Source organism: Arvicola amphibius, chromosome 2, assembly GCF_903992535.2.
Source record: "Arvicola amphibius chromosome 2, mArvAmp1.2, whole genome shotgun sequence".
NCBI classification, from domain to species: Eukaryota; Metazoa; Chordata; class Mammalia; order Rodentia; family Cricetidae; genus Arvicola; species Arvicola amphibius.
The window spans coordinates 160,539,167-160,555,553 of NC_052048.2; the positions used below are offsets into that span (position 1 = coordinate 160,539,167).

Sequence of the window (16,387 nt, forward strand, 5' to 3'; positions counted from 1 at the left end):
AAATAAAATAATAGTTTCCTTTCTCTCTACCATTTTACTCTATAGATTATAAAAATAATTCATTCATTTATCAAGGAAGCCAAAGAAACATTAAACTTTCATTCTGAATTGAAATCTTCATTAAATTAACTTAAATAGCCTCATTCACACTGGCTTATATGGCCCTTTCAGGTCCATGGTGGAGGCTGAAAATGTCCCTGCTGCCTAGCTTGCTCAGGATCCCATCATCAGAAAATTAAGGGAAGAATCTGTCAGGTTGACCTGAATTTCAGCTGGGACACACAGCTCCCCAGATTAGGCCATATCCTCTGTACCTGCGAGCTGAGACATAAATGACCAGTTCACATTGTACAATGGGCATTCAAAGAGAGGTAGTTGACAGCTGGAGAAAGGAAAGATGCTCCCTGCAAGGTGAGCACCACGTGGAACAAATCCATGAAAGATTATTTTGGGCTGCAGGGGCAGTTCCAGGACTTTTAAGCATTGGATAGGGTCTCATTTGTACACTCTAGTTTTGTAGAGCCAACTTGTACAAAAAAGAACAGAGGTCCTTGAATGGAGAAGTCATAATGCTTGGGATGGTGGGCATTGTGAAAACCAGGTGATGACATTCACTGTCACCACTTTTGGAGAGATTGGCAGGGTTCTGTGTTTATCACAGAAGTGTAAGGTACTGGTTGGTACTGGTTGTGTCATGTTGAAAAGTGAAATAAACTGGTTAGCTTTTGAAATATAGCTTTCTAACTAAACTCAAATGTTTTTATTTCATTGGCTAAGGACAAGGTCCTGAGTATTTGATTCTTTTGCAGCTCTGTTGATATAAACTTGCTGTCTGGATAGAAGCTACTGCTCTAGGAGGTATTGTAGAATTACATGCAGCAGAAGCATCTGGAAAGCTATTTAACACTTTGATTCTTGGATTTATCCAAGATGTGTCTTTACTGTGGTCAAGAAATAAAAACCTTGCTCAGCCTAGGGGTAGGACTTTGGTCATGCTTCAAAGTGAAGTGTCAGACTTCGTTGACTCCCCATGAGAACTTTTACCCTTTCTAAGGAGTGGGTAAGGGAGCAGGGTTGGAGGAAGATGGGGGAAATTGGAGGAGGGGAGGGAGTGGGAACAGGGATCGCTATTTAATATGAGAAAAGACTTTATTTAAAAAATTCTTGATAAACCAAAATGGCTGAAAGACACTAAAGGAAATGCTCGACATTCTTAGCCATCATAGAAACGAAAATCAAAACAATTCTGTGATTCCATCTTATATACCTGTAAGAATAGCCAAGATCAAAAAAACTGATGACTTAACCTGGAGAGGATGTGGGGTAAAGAGAACATTCCTCCATTGCTGGTTGGAGTGCAAACTAGTAAAGCTTTGGATATCAGTATGGCAATTTCTCAGAAAATTAGGAAACAACCTACTTCAAGACCCAGCAATATCACTTTTGGGTATATACCCAAGAATGCTCAATCATACCACAAGGACATTTGCTCAACTATGTTCAAAACTGCATTATTTGTCATAGCCAGAATCTGGAAACAATCTAAATGTCTTTGAACCAAAGAATGGACAAAGAAGATGTGGTACATTTACAGAATGGAGTGTAAACAGCAGAAAAATGACATCTTGAAATTTGTGAGCAAATTGATAGATCTAGAAAACATCATATTGAGTGAGGTAACCGAGACCCAGAAAGACAAATATCATAAGTACTCACTCATTCATATAGCAAAGAAAAACCAGCCTACAATTCACAATCCCAGAGAACCTAGAAAACAAAGAGGACCCTAAGAGAGACATACATGAATCTAATCTACATGGGAAGTAAAAATAAGATAAGATACCCTGAGTAAATTGGGAACATTGGGATCATGGAAAAGAGGAGAAGGGGAGAGAATAGGAAAGAAGGTATCAGAGAAAAATATATAGCTAAATAAAAACAATTTTAAAAAATCTTGATAAAAAAGAAAGAAGTACTTTTTAAAGTTGTTCAGTGTTCAAGGCGCAAGAGTTCTGGACAGACTAGTGGGTAAGATAGAAGCTTCTCTGGTACTCAGTAACCCTTGCACTATGTCAAGCATTTGGAAATGGTGAGAGGATCTGGGACTCCAAACAAGTTATTGTTCTCTCAAGAAAGTTTTATGGGGACTTGTACAGGTATGGCTCAGTGTGAGCATCCATTTATTTGAAGGGAAGTCTTCTGTAGCACCATAGAGGTGGAATGTTCTGATGGGACTTCCCACTTCTCTTTATTCCCGCCATTTGCAGATTGGATCAACCACTTACACACCACAAACCCAGCAAGTTGCTATAGTTTATTGGCAAAGTTGCCCCAGAGATACTCTAAAGAAAGATTTGAGAAATGAAAATATTTGACATTTTACTACCTAGAACCTCCAAGAATGGTTAATTAGGAATATTAGATGTGTGACCATATTATAATTCTTTTGTAGTATTTGTAACTAAAATTAAGAATTCAAAAAATAAAGTTAGTGGTCTTCAAAATGAAATGAACATTTCTCTCTGAAACTGAGACTCAAATATAAATCTGTTGAGAAAGTAAAGTTGCATTGGGTTCTCCATGAGGATCTCAATCTATCTCTCTCTCAAGTCTTATTTTGGAATTACTCCATGTATAATCAATCACATTGTGGTGTCAAAAGGAAAATAAAAATGACTTCATTACTAACATAATTATATAAATAAATTAACGCTGTTGATAAATATACTATTCACAAAAATCCAATGGTTACTCAGTCCTCCTCCACCGTCAGACACATTCAGAGAGTCTGGTTTACAAAGGCGATAGGCTTGGACTCTACAGCATGGATGGGATCACTGTGAGCCTTGTCAGTTTGGTTGCTCACCTTCCTGCACTTAGGGGGAGTTGGGAGGACCTTGGACTTAACATAGTGAAGGGAACCCTGATGGCTCTTTGGCCTGGAGAGGGAGGGAGTGGGGGTATGGGTGGAAGGGAGGAGAGGGAAGGGGGAGGAGAAGGGGAGGAGATGGAAATTTTTAATAAAAAAATGAGAAAAAAATTAAAACAAGGAAGAAAACCACACAAAACATGGATTGAACTAGCTTAAATAGACTAGATATACGATTATTGTGTTTATATTTTCATATTGAAGGCAAATAGTAAAAGTTAACATGAATATAATAAAAATTGGCATATTTTTAATGACTCAAAAAAAATCCAATGGTTATTTCCTCATACTCAGGCCTGACATAAAATTTTGTTAGTACTTCAGTTAGCTGAAATGGGAAACAAATGTGCATAATTTTCATAGCTGTTTCCTGAAATCTGCTCAGTGCTCCACTTCCTTTATCTGGGATTTTCAACAGTGTGCTTTTGGAGTGAATCACACATGCTATCCAAACAAGAGCAAGAACACCATTTGTACAATATATTGAAAATTTATCATACATCTTAGTCTGTTTGTATTCTAACTTAGAGGAAACACAACAATTCAAACATAGAAATGCAATCTAAAGTGAACTTCCTGCAACTGGGTGAGGAAAATATAAATGTTTGGAAAGGGAACCATCTGGTCTCTCAACTTAAAAATCATTTGTGAGCCCTTGAAAATCGGGCGGTTTTAATTGTAGCATAAGTGGAGCATACCAACTTGGTTTGCTGGCATTTCTGCAAGCTACACAAACCCAAGCAATTGTGCTTGTATTTGCATCTGTCTTCATATATAATGATTATGGAGCTTCTCCTTTGTGTTGAGGCCTTATTAGGAAGATGGGTCAAAATAATGCTATTCTATGAATAGTGGATCACAAAATCTTCTTGGTGAGATTAGCAACTATCAAAATAATTATTTTAAAGGGAAATAACAAACCTTGCAGTATGTTGACTATATTCATTCGCTTCATTTATGAAATATAAAGATATAGATATCACAGCAAGTTTTATGTGTTGTAAAACTAAATGACTCTAGCTAGGTAAAAGCATGAGAGACACACGTATGAATAACTATGGACGAAAAGATGAATAACCTTAGGCAAGCATCAAGACTCAGATAATATGAAATTATAAAATATTATAAAAGCAAATAAGAAATCCAGTTTCTTCAGCAAATAAAGGCCATAAGAAAAACAACTCAAAGTGGGATTAGATCAAGATAATTCATAAAGATACTCTAATCAAAGAAAATTTGCAGACCTTAGGGGGACTAATTTGAAAAAACCAGTGTGTAATCATTTTTGAGTGTACAGGATGTGTGTGTAGGTTGTGTATGTGTGTGTGTTTTCATGTCTCTGTGTGTTTTTGTGAGAATGCTTATGTCTGTGAATATAGGCATGCACATGTCACTGTGCATGTGTAGAGTTCAGAAAGTGCCCTCAAAGTGATGTTTACATTCCTCTTGCTTGAAGACAAGGCCAGCTTCTGGTTTTCACAGATGTGTAGATCAGCTTACTTGACCCATAACCTTCCAGAGGTTCTCCCGTTTCTGTCTCCCCTCTCAGTGCTGCTGCCTTGGAATGACAGCATGTGCTGTTGTATTTAGCAGCTTACATGGTTTATGGATATGAGCATTCAGGTCCTGTGCTTGTGTAGAAAGCGCTTTACATGCTGAGCCATCTCCCTAAACTAGATATATAGATATTTTTGAGATCATAGGGGAAAATTAGATATGTCCTAAATATTAGACAACATTAAATTATTATTAATTATATTTGAATTAATCATATCATTTATCATATTATATCATATTCGAAAAGAATAAAGTATGTACAGGAAATAAGTATCTTATCTAGGTGTTGCTTTAAATACTCCAGGAAAATTGTTTTGCAGTGCTCAGGGAATGACAGGGGACCAAGATGGTAATATATCTAAAACCTATTATGCTGAATAAATGATAGCCACACTGTGTATACTCATTCTCATCTCCCCATTTTTGTGTGTTTTTAAAACATCTTCCAAATTTAAGTGTCAAAGTCTAATAAATTGAGAAACTAATTTCAGAATATTTTTGTGTGACTATCTCTGAACTATGTTTTATATTTATCTTAAGTTACATGATGCGTGCTTCATGTAGAAGTATGCAAACACCAGAGCAGCTGCCCACAGAGACTGTAAGAGGGTACTGGATCCCTTGGAGCTAGAGTGGGTCTGATATAGATGTTGGGAATTTAACTAAGGTCTTCTACAAAAGTGGTAGAAGCTAGGAAGGCACAGTACGAACGATTTTAATCACAGTACTCAGGAGATAGAAGCAGGTACATCTTTGTGACTTGAAGGCCAACTTTGTTTACATAGTGTGTTCCTGAATACTCAGGGATACACAGGAAGACTCTGTCTCACAAACAAAAACAAAAACATGCAAACAAAAGCGCCTGCAGCCCATGTTCCTAACTGATGAGCCATCAGCCACAGAAACTGTGTTTTAAATAAAAAAAAAATATTAAAGACTCAAGGAATGAGAGGAAACAGATAGCACTGTTAGCAGTTGTAGATGGGTACACATTGATATGAGTATCAGATTGAAGTTACTGACAGAACTGGAGTCAGCAAATCTAACAACCCAAAAATGTCTCTACTCACCTTCATTTTCTTGAAGAGGTAGAAACTCCCCTATTATTCAGGTTGCACTAAAGTGGGGAATTCAACTAGACTGTGTATTACTCTGCAGTATGTAAGCCCGTGCTGTCATTTTGCTTAACTAATCAGAGTGAAAGAAATTGCTAAATCTAAAATGTGCATACAGTTCATTATAGGAAGCAGAATCTATATCTTTATGTAATGAAAACTGCTGAATTATGTGTAACAAAGAGGTCAAGAGGCTGTGAAACCTTATTTATTACATTGAGTTAGGTACAAACATGCTGTATCCTACCACAACAGTGTCCAGGTGACATCCAGACGTCATATGCTCAGCTGGTAAGTTGAATGCATGAGTTATTTCTCATAGTTTTAAGAACAAATGGCAACAATGGGAATGAAACCATATAAAAATGAAACAGAAAAGGCTTAGCATGAATAAGAGCTTGTTACCAAGAGACCTAATTGTGCTTAGATCCAGCCTATAAATAATGCAAGAGGTTCCCAGTTGTTTCCTAGGTAGATATAACGATCCTGGTCTTTCTTTGTAGCAAAGAGATTTTCACTAACATAGTTGCTAAATTATACTTTCTAATTACAATTTGTGAACACAAGCCTGTCAGAATGGAAAAAGAAACCACTTCTTTTTAAAAAATTACTCCTAAATAGTTTTCAATGATCCCTATGTCATTGATGCAGATAATATGTGTAAAAATATCCACACCTCTTACTAGGAAAAAATTTCAGCTCCCAGAAGATTAGTTCAGATCTAGTTCAGCTAGTCTGGAGAGGAGATTTCGGGAGGTTTAGCTAACTGCATGGCCATGTGTGGAACATCTAGGAGCAAGCATGGTCACAGGATGGTGCCATGTGTATTTCATGAACAGCTGTTTGAAAAATGGCAAATACAGGCAAACAGTTGATAACAACGGTCTTGGAGGGATATACGAGTGAATCAGAATGTCCAAGGCCACTAAGGTGTTGAGATTCCTAGAATATCAGGAGAAAGCACTTGAAAATGGAAATCATTATCAAAGCTTTGAATGACAGTTATAAAAGTGAAAAGCAGTAAACTTAGGAAGCAATCATTAAGTACAATCAATCCAAAGGAGGCTTTAAAACTCACTCATAGGTGGTTTTTAAACATAAAGCAAAGAAAACCAGGCCACAAATCACAATCCCAGAGAACCTAGACAACAATGAGGACCCTAAGAGAGACATACATGGATCTAATCTACATGGGAAGTAGAAAAATAAATTGGGAGCATGGGGACCTTGGGAGAGAGTTGAAGGGGAGGAGAGAGGAAAGGAGGGGAGTAGAGAAAATGTAGAGCTCAATAAAAATTAATAATAAAAGAAAAAAAAAGCTCTAACACATAAGTTTCCTTAAAGCAACATTCCCTTTTTTTAACTTAGTTATTTTCTGTTTATATTTTCTGTTTGTAAATGAATAGATTAATATGAATTGCTGAAATAAACTGACTCAGATATTTGATATGAACTATAATAATACCTCTAAATCTATTGTTTTAAAAAAGAATAAAATGGACAAGAGTCATAGGCAAGGGATAGGGCTTAACACATTGAAATCCAAGATTTAAGCGCATTTGTTCATAAAAAGCAACATGTTGTGCAGTTAAATATTTTTATCTCATATTCCACAAATTATTTAGATTTAATTATGATTACATAATGTATCTCTGACAGGAGATAGCACAGGGATCAACATGGATATTGTACTAAAAATATGTTGAAATTATTTGTATGAAAGATTTATATCTAATTTTTATGACTTTTGTACCATGTTCTTTCACTAATGTATAATAAATAACAAAGCTCAGAATTTCATACTGATATTTGAATAACAGAAGCTGCTCCTTTTCTTTAGAACAATTGTTGAGAAAAAATAAGAAAACAACCTGAAACAGGTCATTACTAGTATTTATTTTTAATGTTCATTGACCTTTGAACTCCTTTGGCTTCCTCTTCTCCAGAGGTGCCCTGCTTCTCCAGTCTCTGTACCTTTGATCTGTGGTTTCACTGACTCAGGCACAGTGCTGCCATCCATGACCCTACAGGAGGTCATATTTTAGATGTTTGCATAGTGCTGCTGCTGTCTAGGCACTGAGAAATCCTCTCAGATCAAGTAGGGGTAAGAGGGCTCAGCCTTCAGCTTTCTTTTCATGTCTGGACCCTGAATCCCCAGCCTGGTCCCGCCCCTTGATCTAATGTTTGTCGACCCTGGCTCCAGGTATACCAGTACTCTACTGAGATCATCCAACCATAAGGAATAGTAATCCTGAATGTTCCTCAAACTTTCTGGTTTTGTAGAATCCATTGGTCTCCAAAAACTAATCTCTCTGATGGTTTTGAAGAGAGGCTTTCAGTCTCACCTGGGACTTTGATCTTTTCTAGTATCCCATACCTTTGTTTCCTAGCCACTGATTATTATCTATAGGCCCACCCTCAGTCTAGATTGGATGCAGACAGCAACTCAGCCATTCTGTGAGCTTCTCAATTTGGATGCCACATAATCTCACTGTAACCTGGACCACCACGTCCGCTCTGATGGCTGGGGAAACAAGACATGGAGAACTGCAAGTCTAAAACTTTGGTGACTGTATAGACACTGGCTAAGAGCTGGCTAAGAGCTAGTGCTGGTTGATCTGAGGGATGTGAGGAATTTGGAATTAATTGGTGGAGAAATGTGAGGATTTGTCATGCAGTCAGGAGAAGAGGGCATGAGATCTAAACTCAAGTGTGGGCTGCCCAAACATATCATAGTTATGAGCCCTATGTTTTATTTCTAATACAAGTCCAGTTATAACTTTACCCTTAAACATGACTATGATTTAACAATGTATTAACCTGGTAAAGCAGTGACTTTGTTTTCTGGACAGCAGGAGGGTGAATAGAGGGACATACAGCACAGGCTGCAGCTCTATGGCATGTTTACATAATAAATGACTCGAGCAGTATGAATCAAAATTTTAACATCACCAAATCTTGTTAATCATTTCTTTAAAATCTCTTTTCTTTCTTTTTTGTTTTTAAGCCATTAGATAATTCACTACTTCTGTTTATGTTTTTGTTTTAGATGTTAATTGAAAAAATAATCCATTCTTTTTCTCCTGGTGTTTCAGTCCCTGAGGGATGTCTGTTTGCCTCAAATGCATTTGGAGAAGGCCAGAGAAACCAACCAATACTCTGCCCTTAAGTGTATAGGTTTTACATCATGCTCTTTTCCTTGAGTCTTCTTGTGTTAAAATGTAATTTACTCTTTCAGTGGTGTACGGCAATAGTTATCTCTGATATTTTCCTCCAAATTTTCTGACACTGCTGTGCGTATCCAATAATAATATATTCATTGTTAATTTGCCTTGAAACTCAAATCATGTATGCTTTAGAATATTTCATACCATATGAAATTATCAAGATATTTTTATTCTCTCAACTGGCAAATAACATGAAGCAACTTAAGTAGTATGGCATGTATTTAACAAATGCTTGTTTACGCAACCATTATTATATTGAATACTACTTAGGAATTTACATTGGCTTTAGGGACTGGTGTTACCATGTTTATAAAGTTTTTTGAGAAAGTTCAGTTTAACGACCCTTGTGTTGTGATAGGAAGTTTAAGACATTGATGATATGGCCTGAGCTAAAATTCATAGATTGGGGCTCTACTCCCAATGTAATGGAGTCATGAGATGTAATCTTGGGTAGGTAATCAGGGTCAGATCTGTTCACAAAGAAATGATCTCTAAGGATGGGATTGATGCTCTTACTAAATGAGACTAGAGAGAGCTTCCCCTCCATGTTCCCATGCCTCTCTGCCCAGCCTGTTCTGCCTCTCTGTTTCCATCTTTCTATCTCTTTCTCTCCCTGTTCCATAAGTTACAGGGACAATGCTCTCTGATGGCCAAAAATAAAAATACTTTACCAGAAACTGGGCTGCTTAGCACTTTGAACTTGGGGTATATTGTTATAGCAACCACAGCACACCACTGATTGTGTATTTATTTTACAAAAGACTATTAAATTTCTATAGGAACAAATATTATGTTTAAAGACTATTTTTGTCCGAAGCTGCCATGGGGTATAGGAGAGAATCTATTAATGTAATCTATTATACTTTTCTAGTGATGTGAAATCTCATGTCTTCTGAGAAAAACTGAACCATAACAGCAGGACCTAGCAAGTGATGTGCTGTGATGTGCTTATTTATTACACAAAACACTTTTACTATTCTCTATGCAATACATCATGAATAAGCCAGAAATTAACATCTAGCTGTGATATGATTACATCTTCATTAGAGAGAAGAATTGCAAAATCCTAGAACTGTTTCTGGTTCTTTCCTTCCCTATTCTCTGAATTTTCAAGTCTTATCTTTATTTATTTTTCCCTTTAAAACTTTACTGTTGGACTTCAGAAAGCCACCACTATATTCTCATATTTCCCAAAGAATATTGCTATTCAATTCTAAATGGAGATATTTTATTAGTCTAATAGACTTTGGAGTCTTCCTTTCTAGTAACATTAAGTGAGTTTCTTCACTGATGGCCATAATTTGGAAATTTGAGCTAAGGACAAGATAGAACTCTCTGATGCTACTGATTATAGTAGTAATAGAAGTTGTGACTATATCAGTAATTATTTGCTTCTCATTTATATTGGGGCAAATAACATTTTTTTTCTGTAAATCTGAGATAGTAAATAATTTTTGCTCTCTGAGATATACTGTTTATTGTAGCTACTCAACTTTACCACATATCTTGAAAGCAGCCATAGATAATGTATAAAGAAATGGGTATGACTGTGTTCCAATAAAATGCTAACTACAAAGAAACAGACTGTGGGCTAGATTTGGTTGACAGGCCATAGTCTAGGCAAATCATTTGATAAATGCCATAAAATAAATATATCAATTTTTAGAGTTCTAGCATGGTGTTTAATGGTAGTGGCTATATTTTAATTCATATAATTGATTTCTGAAGTAAAGAATAAAATGTTAATCTAAAGTTACTAAGTTATAGAAATAATAATTTTAATCCACATTCTTTAGACTAAAAGAAATAACTAAAGAAACTTGGAATGTGTGTAGTCTGGAGAAAAGGGAAATATACTATCGGAAAAAATATTATTACCATATTTTAATATAAATACATATGCTATCTTGGAGATGTGAAGTTTTCTATAGTATAGCAAACCATTTTATGAAATGTTGATCAAATAACCACCTACCATTTATGTCACCTTTACAGTTACATATCCCTTTCAACCTTAGATTAGGCACTTTCTACTTCGTGACTATACTATGTAAATAATATAAATTATAGCCTTCCCTAACTCTGCATTCAGAATTAAAAGTTTCCATCAACATAAGCAATATGAAGTTGAAAATATTGGAGTTAGGGAATACAAGGTTCAACATTAATTCTTATTTCTACTACTCATTCTGTTTTCTGTCATGAAGTCATACAAACACCTTCACTATTTTAAATCCAATATCTCTTTATTTCTGTACATTTTTATACTGTGGCTCTCATCTGAACCTCTGGTACTTCAGTCTTTTATTGTTCCAACAGTATCAGTGAGAAGCTGGACCCAAGTGTCTTTACATTCTAATTTATCCTACACATGCTGACAGATAAAATGCTGCTTTTATCAGGCCTTTCTCTTTTCACTTATTGAACACAGTCTTCACTTATTGAACACTGATCCTAACATTTATAGGTTTCCATAAAAATCTCCCAGGCTCCAGTTTACATATCTGTGACCTCAACGTACCCAGTTTTAAATGAGCTTATTAATTATATTTCATAATTCCAAAACTTAGCTTATAGAACCGATCACTTTGTGCATTCCTCTCTCCTCTCTGCTTATTCCTGGTAGACAGGACAAGTCAAGTGAAAGCTGGTGCTTTAAGTCTTTCCTGCTCCTTTAACTTCAAATGATCAGATTTGCAATCAATTGCTTTTAGTGTCTACATCCTATTTGTTGCAAGAGAGTAAATAATCTCATTTCCCTAAGAAGTGCTAGCTCCTTGGTTTCAATCTCCCCAGCCTTTCACAACATCCCCGCTTTTTTTCTGCACAGTCTCCTTAATGCAGCCACAAATGAGTGTATGTCTAGAATAGGAAGCCTGACAAGCTAGATAACACAGACCTTCCCATTCTATAGACTTTGATGACTTAATTAGTACAACATAATTACTTCAATAACTAAAGGAAAACATTCTTTCATTTTATTTTGCATGTTACCATATGATGTCAATGATAAAGACACTGAGACACTGGCAAACTAATCATTCACAGTTTTGGAATAAACCATGAACATCAATATAAGAACACATTTCTTTCTTTCCAAGAATAAAAGATCATTCCCTCCATCTCATGCCCATAGGATGACAGGCAAGGAAAAGAAATCTCCATGTGCTGGAATAATAAAGACAAGTTCGTTTTCATGAAAGTTGTTATTCTAAAGTGAACTACAAACAGACCAGTTACTATAATGCAAATTTGTCCTCCTAGATTTCCTGAAATGCATAAGATTTCTTGGGGCAGAGTGAGCAGTGTGGGCACTGCACCAAGATTAGGAAGCATTGCTTAAAGACTGGGGGAGGAAGAGCCACCAAACAGGAAGCCAACAGATGACATTCAAAAGTTGAAAGAAAGTGACATTGAGAAAGCCATAGACAACTTCCCTTTTCCAAGAGAAAGTGGGTAAGTGTATTATATATTAAGGAGTATTCACTAGGACCAGAAAACAACAGAGTCTATGAGGTTTTGTAATGCTAAAGTCAATAAACACCAGAAAAAATCAGCTTCTGTACAGACCATGTGTCAAAACAGCAAGATGTCCTTGTTCATACTGTGGCTGCTGTGCCCTGTGATATCCTGTGTACAGTCATCAGGGTTATGAATTGACAGGAAGGGGAAGGAATTATCCTTTAACGAAGACAATGTGAGCCCAGTTCTACAAGGCTTTTGTGTTTATCCTCAAAGGGAGGAAGTGAATTACTCAAGTTTGTGTAGCTTTTAATAGCAGAGTTTTGAATTATGAAGCCATTTCACATGTGTACCACTTTCCTCATTGTCTTGGTTATGGCTACTATTGCTTTGATCGGGCACCATGGCTAAAACCAACTTTAGAAGGAAAGGGTTTATTTGTATTATGATTTCATATCATTCTTTATCATCGATGGAAGTCAGGACAAGAACTGAAAGATGGCAGGAATGTGAAGACAGGAAGTGATGCAGAAGGCATGAAGCAACGATCATGTCTTCAAAGCTTGCTCAGCCCACTTTCTTATTGAACCCCAGACCATCAGCCCAGGACGGCACTACACACAATGAGTTGGGCCCTCCTATATCAATAACTAGTTAAGAAAATGTACCTCATGCCTGCCTACATGAAAACCTGTGGAGACAACTGAGGCTCCCTCCTCTCAGGTACCTCTAGCTCTGCCAAGTTGATACAAAACTAGCCAGCACAATCATTTCCAACATTTCCCCTAGTGGTATTCTATAAAATATACCTTTCAGATTCTGACCATTGATCTTTGAGAACTATTTGTGTGTGGTTATAGTGGAAAGAATCCTATATTTGGACCAGAGTTTTTCTGTTCTTCACAGAAGGACTAGATGAGGAAATCCCACCTTGCATTTGTACTAGAATTGGAAAGGAAACTTGCATATCTTGACTTCCAAACTAACCCATGTCTTTGATCATTAGCAACTCTGTGTGGAGCCAGAAATGTACATGAATTCACACTTGGCTTAAAGGGAGAGTGGTCAGCAAATGATAAGTCTTTGCTCTTGTAAATTGTTTTGAAGAACAATTTACAGTTGGAAGGGTGACTCAGTTCAATAGAGCTCTACTCCGAGCTGTTTTTATCTAAGGTTTATGACAGAGATGAGACTGAAAGATGGGATCAGAACTGTGTGACCTGCAACCAAGGAAGGCCATCACTTGGAAAGTCCCAGGCTGTCTCAAGGAATGGACAAGTCCCTGCTAGGATTACGCATGCGCGTGCACATGCGCACATGCACACGCACGCGCGCGCACACACACACACACATACACACACACACACCAGCCAAGGAAAGATTCACCCCATCAGAGAACTTCTGATAGATATAAGTACCTAGACCCTAAACCTAGAGTTTTTAATCTGCATATTTGCCAGAACCTGTTCCCATCCTCTGCAGGACAGTCAGCACTTTACTTCAATTTTCAATATTTCTGTATTTTTCACTATCAGTATGAGATGGTCTGTGTTGCCCAACTCACTGCTTGAGACACAAAGGAGCAGAACCTCATATTAGCTCATGGGATATCACAGACAACATCCCCCACAGCAGAAGGGACTCAATGGAAGCTATTCAAGTAAAATTCAACCCTAAATGTCACCATGTCAATAATTATTGGGGACTATGGACCCATAGACCCTGAATTTCCTGTGACCCCCTCCTTGCCTGAGTAAAGAACTTACTCTGCAGCTGCTCTGAGCATGAGACCCTCAGGAGTTCCTGATGGCAGGGGAGTGGTTTCTGAGGGTCTTGCAGCTGAGAGTTAAGGTGTGGCCGTTAGTCATGGAGACCCTATAAAAGCTGCCCTGGAACACAATAAAGAGGGCATTCTTGGTGTTACCCATGTCTGTGTGTGTGTGTGTTTTTAAATCTTCAGCCCCTTGCCCGACTTGTGAACCGTACCTACTGTGTAGAGCAGGCATTGTGCTACAAATAATATCAATAATAGAGTAAAATTTATATTTCAATGAAGATTTCTTAAAAGAACTATGTAAAAATAGATTATTTTTAAAAGGATTTTTTTCACAAGATTAAAAAGGAATGTTTTTAATGTAAAGGCTAGAATTCATAGTTAAGTCTATAAAAATGGGATTTCTGTCGTGTATTTTTAAACTTTTATATCCTCATTAAGAAAATAAATACAAATGAAACAGCAAAGCACATCTTTAGAGGTTAAAGAAAGGTAGAGGCATGTGCAATTATATATCAAGCTACATTTCCTGTATACATACGCATTAATGATCAACAGTTTGTATAATTTAAAATAATGAAATATCTAAACACCAACTTTTCTATTTCATGCATGGATATAAACAATACACTCCAAATCTTGAAATTTATTTCCTATAATGTCCAGCACTTCATTAATGCAAATCTGGAAACTTTCTACCACACACTTCTACAGGATTCTTTGTTTGGTAGAAGTGCAAACAGTCTGCACTTCACGTACTGCAAGTTTTGAGTAAATAAATACGCAATTTAAAGCCAGCACCAGTATCATCAGGGCCATGGATAACTTCTGTGACATTAGGGTTGTCACCATTGGGAAATCCAGGAAAGTTATCCAGCTACACTACATTGTGTGTATGGACAAGGATGATGTACAAACAAGGATGCATGAATCATAGTGATTTTTAAGAACTCAAGTAAAGTTCTATAAATTGTCATTGTTGAAAAGCACACAAATGCTTAGTTGTATCATGATCTATGCCATAACCAAAACCTGCATTAGATTTTCTTCCACCTATTAACAAGGGAAGAACTCAACAGTTATGTGTTCATTCCAAAGAACAAAATTTCTAAAGCTAAGTTTTTGTGTCTTAGTGTTTTGTGGAATAGGGTAAAGCTGTTCCTATCTGCTAAACTCTGTATGCCAAACCTGATATCAAAGCAAAATGGAACAATGCAGTGGTGGGGGAGATACAAGATAAAATATGAAGAAGTGGGGGAGCAAATCGACCCTTGTGTGCATTCTCCCACCTCTTGCCTGCCGTCCAGGCCCGCAGCCTTCCTGAGCTCCAGGGACATCCTGTTGAATGCTCCAAGGAACTAACTGGCACCTGCGCCATTTGTGAGTCTTCCACCTACAGGAGGAGAATAAAATCTCAGTGAGAAGCAGCAGACATGGCAGGCAAATCACAGAGATAATGTATTAACAAAAACAGGCTGTTTATCCATGTTCATTTTTTACCTAAGTTTAATTTAGCTACTCATTAACACCTTCTAAAGACAACATTAAATACAAAATTCTTCCTATGGCACCATAGACAATACTATATCATTGGTAAGTTCTGTAGAAGCAGACTTCACAAAGTGACAGGAAGCATTTGGCCTTTTTATTTATACTTCCAAGAGATGCCCCAGCTGGCATCAGAAGTGTTGCATTCCATTGAGTAAACAACAGTCAGTGAGCTTTGGATGATCACTGCAGAGGTAACAGCAACTGAAATTATAATATCCCCTAATGAAAGCAAATTCCAAAAATCAATACGTTGGGAAAGCAGTCAGTAATGTTCATAGTGTAAATGCATAGTAATGACATTTGTCACCTCTGAATTAGTGATACATGTATGAAGATGGCAATTTGCCTCTAATCACCACTTAGTTATCATGTTGTGATCACACATTTCTTGAATTAGTGCCATAGTATATAGTGTTTCATTTGTTGTTGAAACTGCGATACTCATCAGCAATGAGAAAGTTTCGGTCTTAATGTCAAGGAGGCCAGGTTTCTGTAATAAAAATTTCAGGTTATGTGTAGTTTCAGTGACTTCAGCTTTCCTAGAATTGCTAACCGATGAATAGAACAGACTTCTCCCTAGCATTTCAGGAGAACAATGTCATTTTCTGAGCCTCAGTGCTCACACTTATGAGAAACAGGGGCTCTTTGGAGACAAGGGAGACAATCTTGGTTATTATTCCCCAGTGACAAATAAGTCCTTTCCTAAGGAACATGTATCTTGTAATTATCAACTCTTTTATGCATTTCTCATAATTTATATCAATATAAGGCA

At 36.9% G+C, this 16,387-nt stretch overlaps 1 protein-coding gene across 1 annotated transcript in view; it reads right to left on the minus strand.

Annotated features, from left to right (window-relative positions):
- Thsd7a (thrombospondin type 1 domain containing 7A) overlaps positions 1-16,387 on the minus strand; it is a 427,159-nt gene that overhangs the window by 51,209 nt on the left and 359,563 nt on the right. Inside the window, exon 11 of the mRNA XM_038319827.1 lies at positions 15,354-15,457. Within this exon, the coding sequence (XP_038175755.1) occupies positions 15,354-15,457 (104 nt within the window). The remainder of the gene's footprint in view (positions 1-15,353; positions 15,458-16,387) is intronic.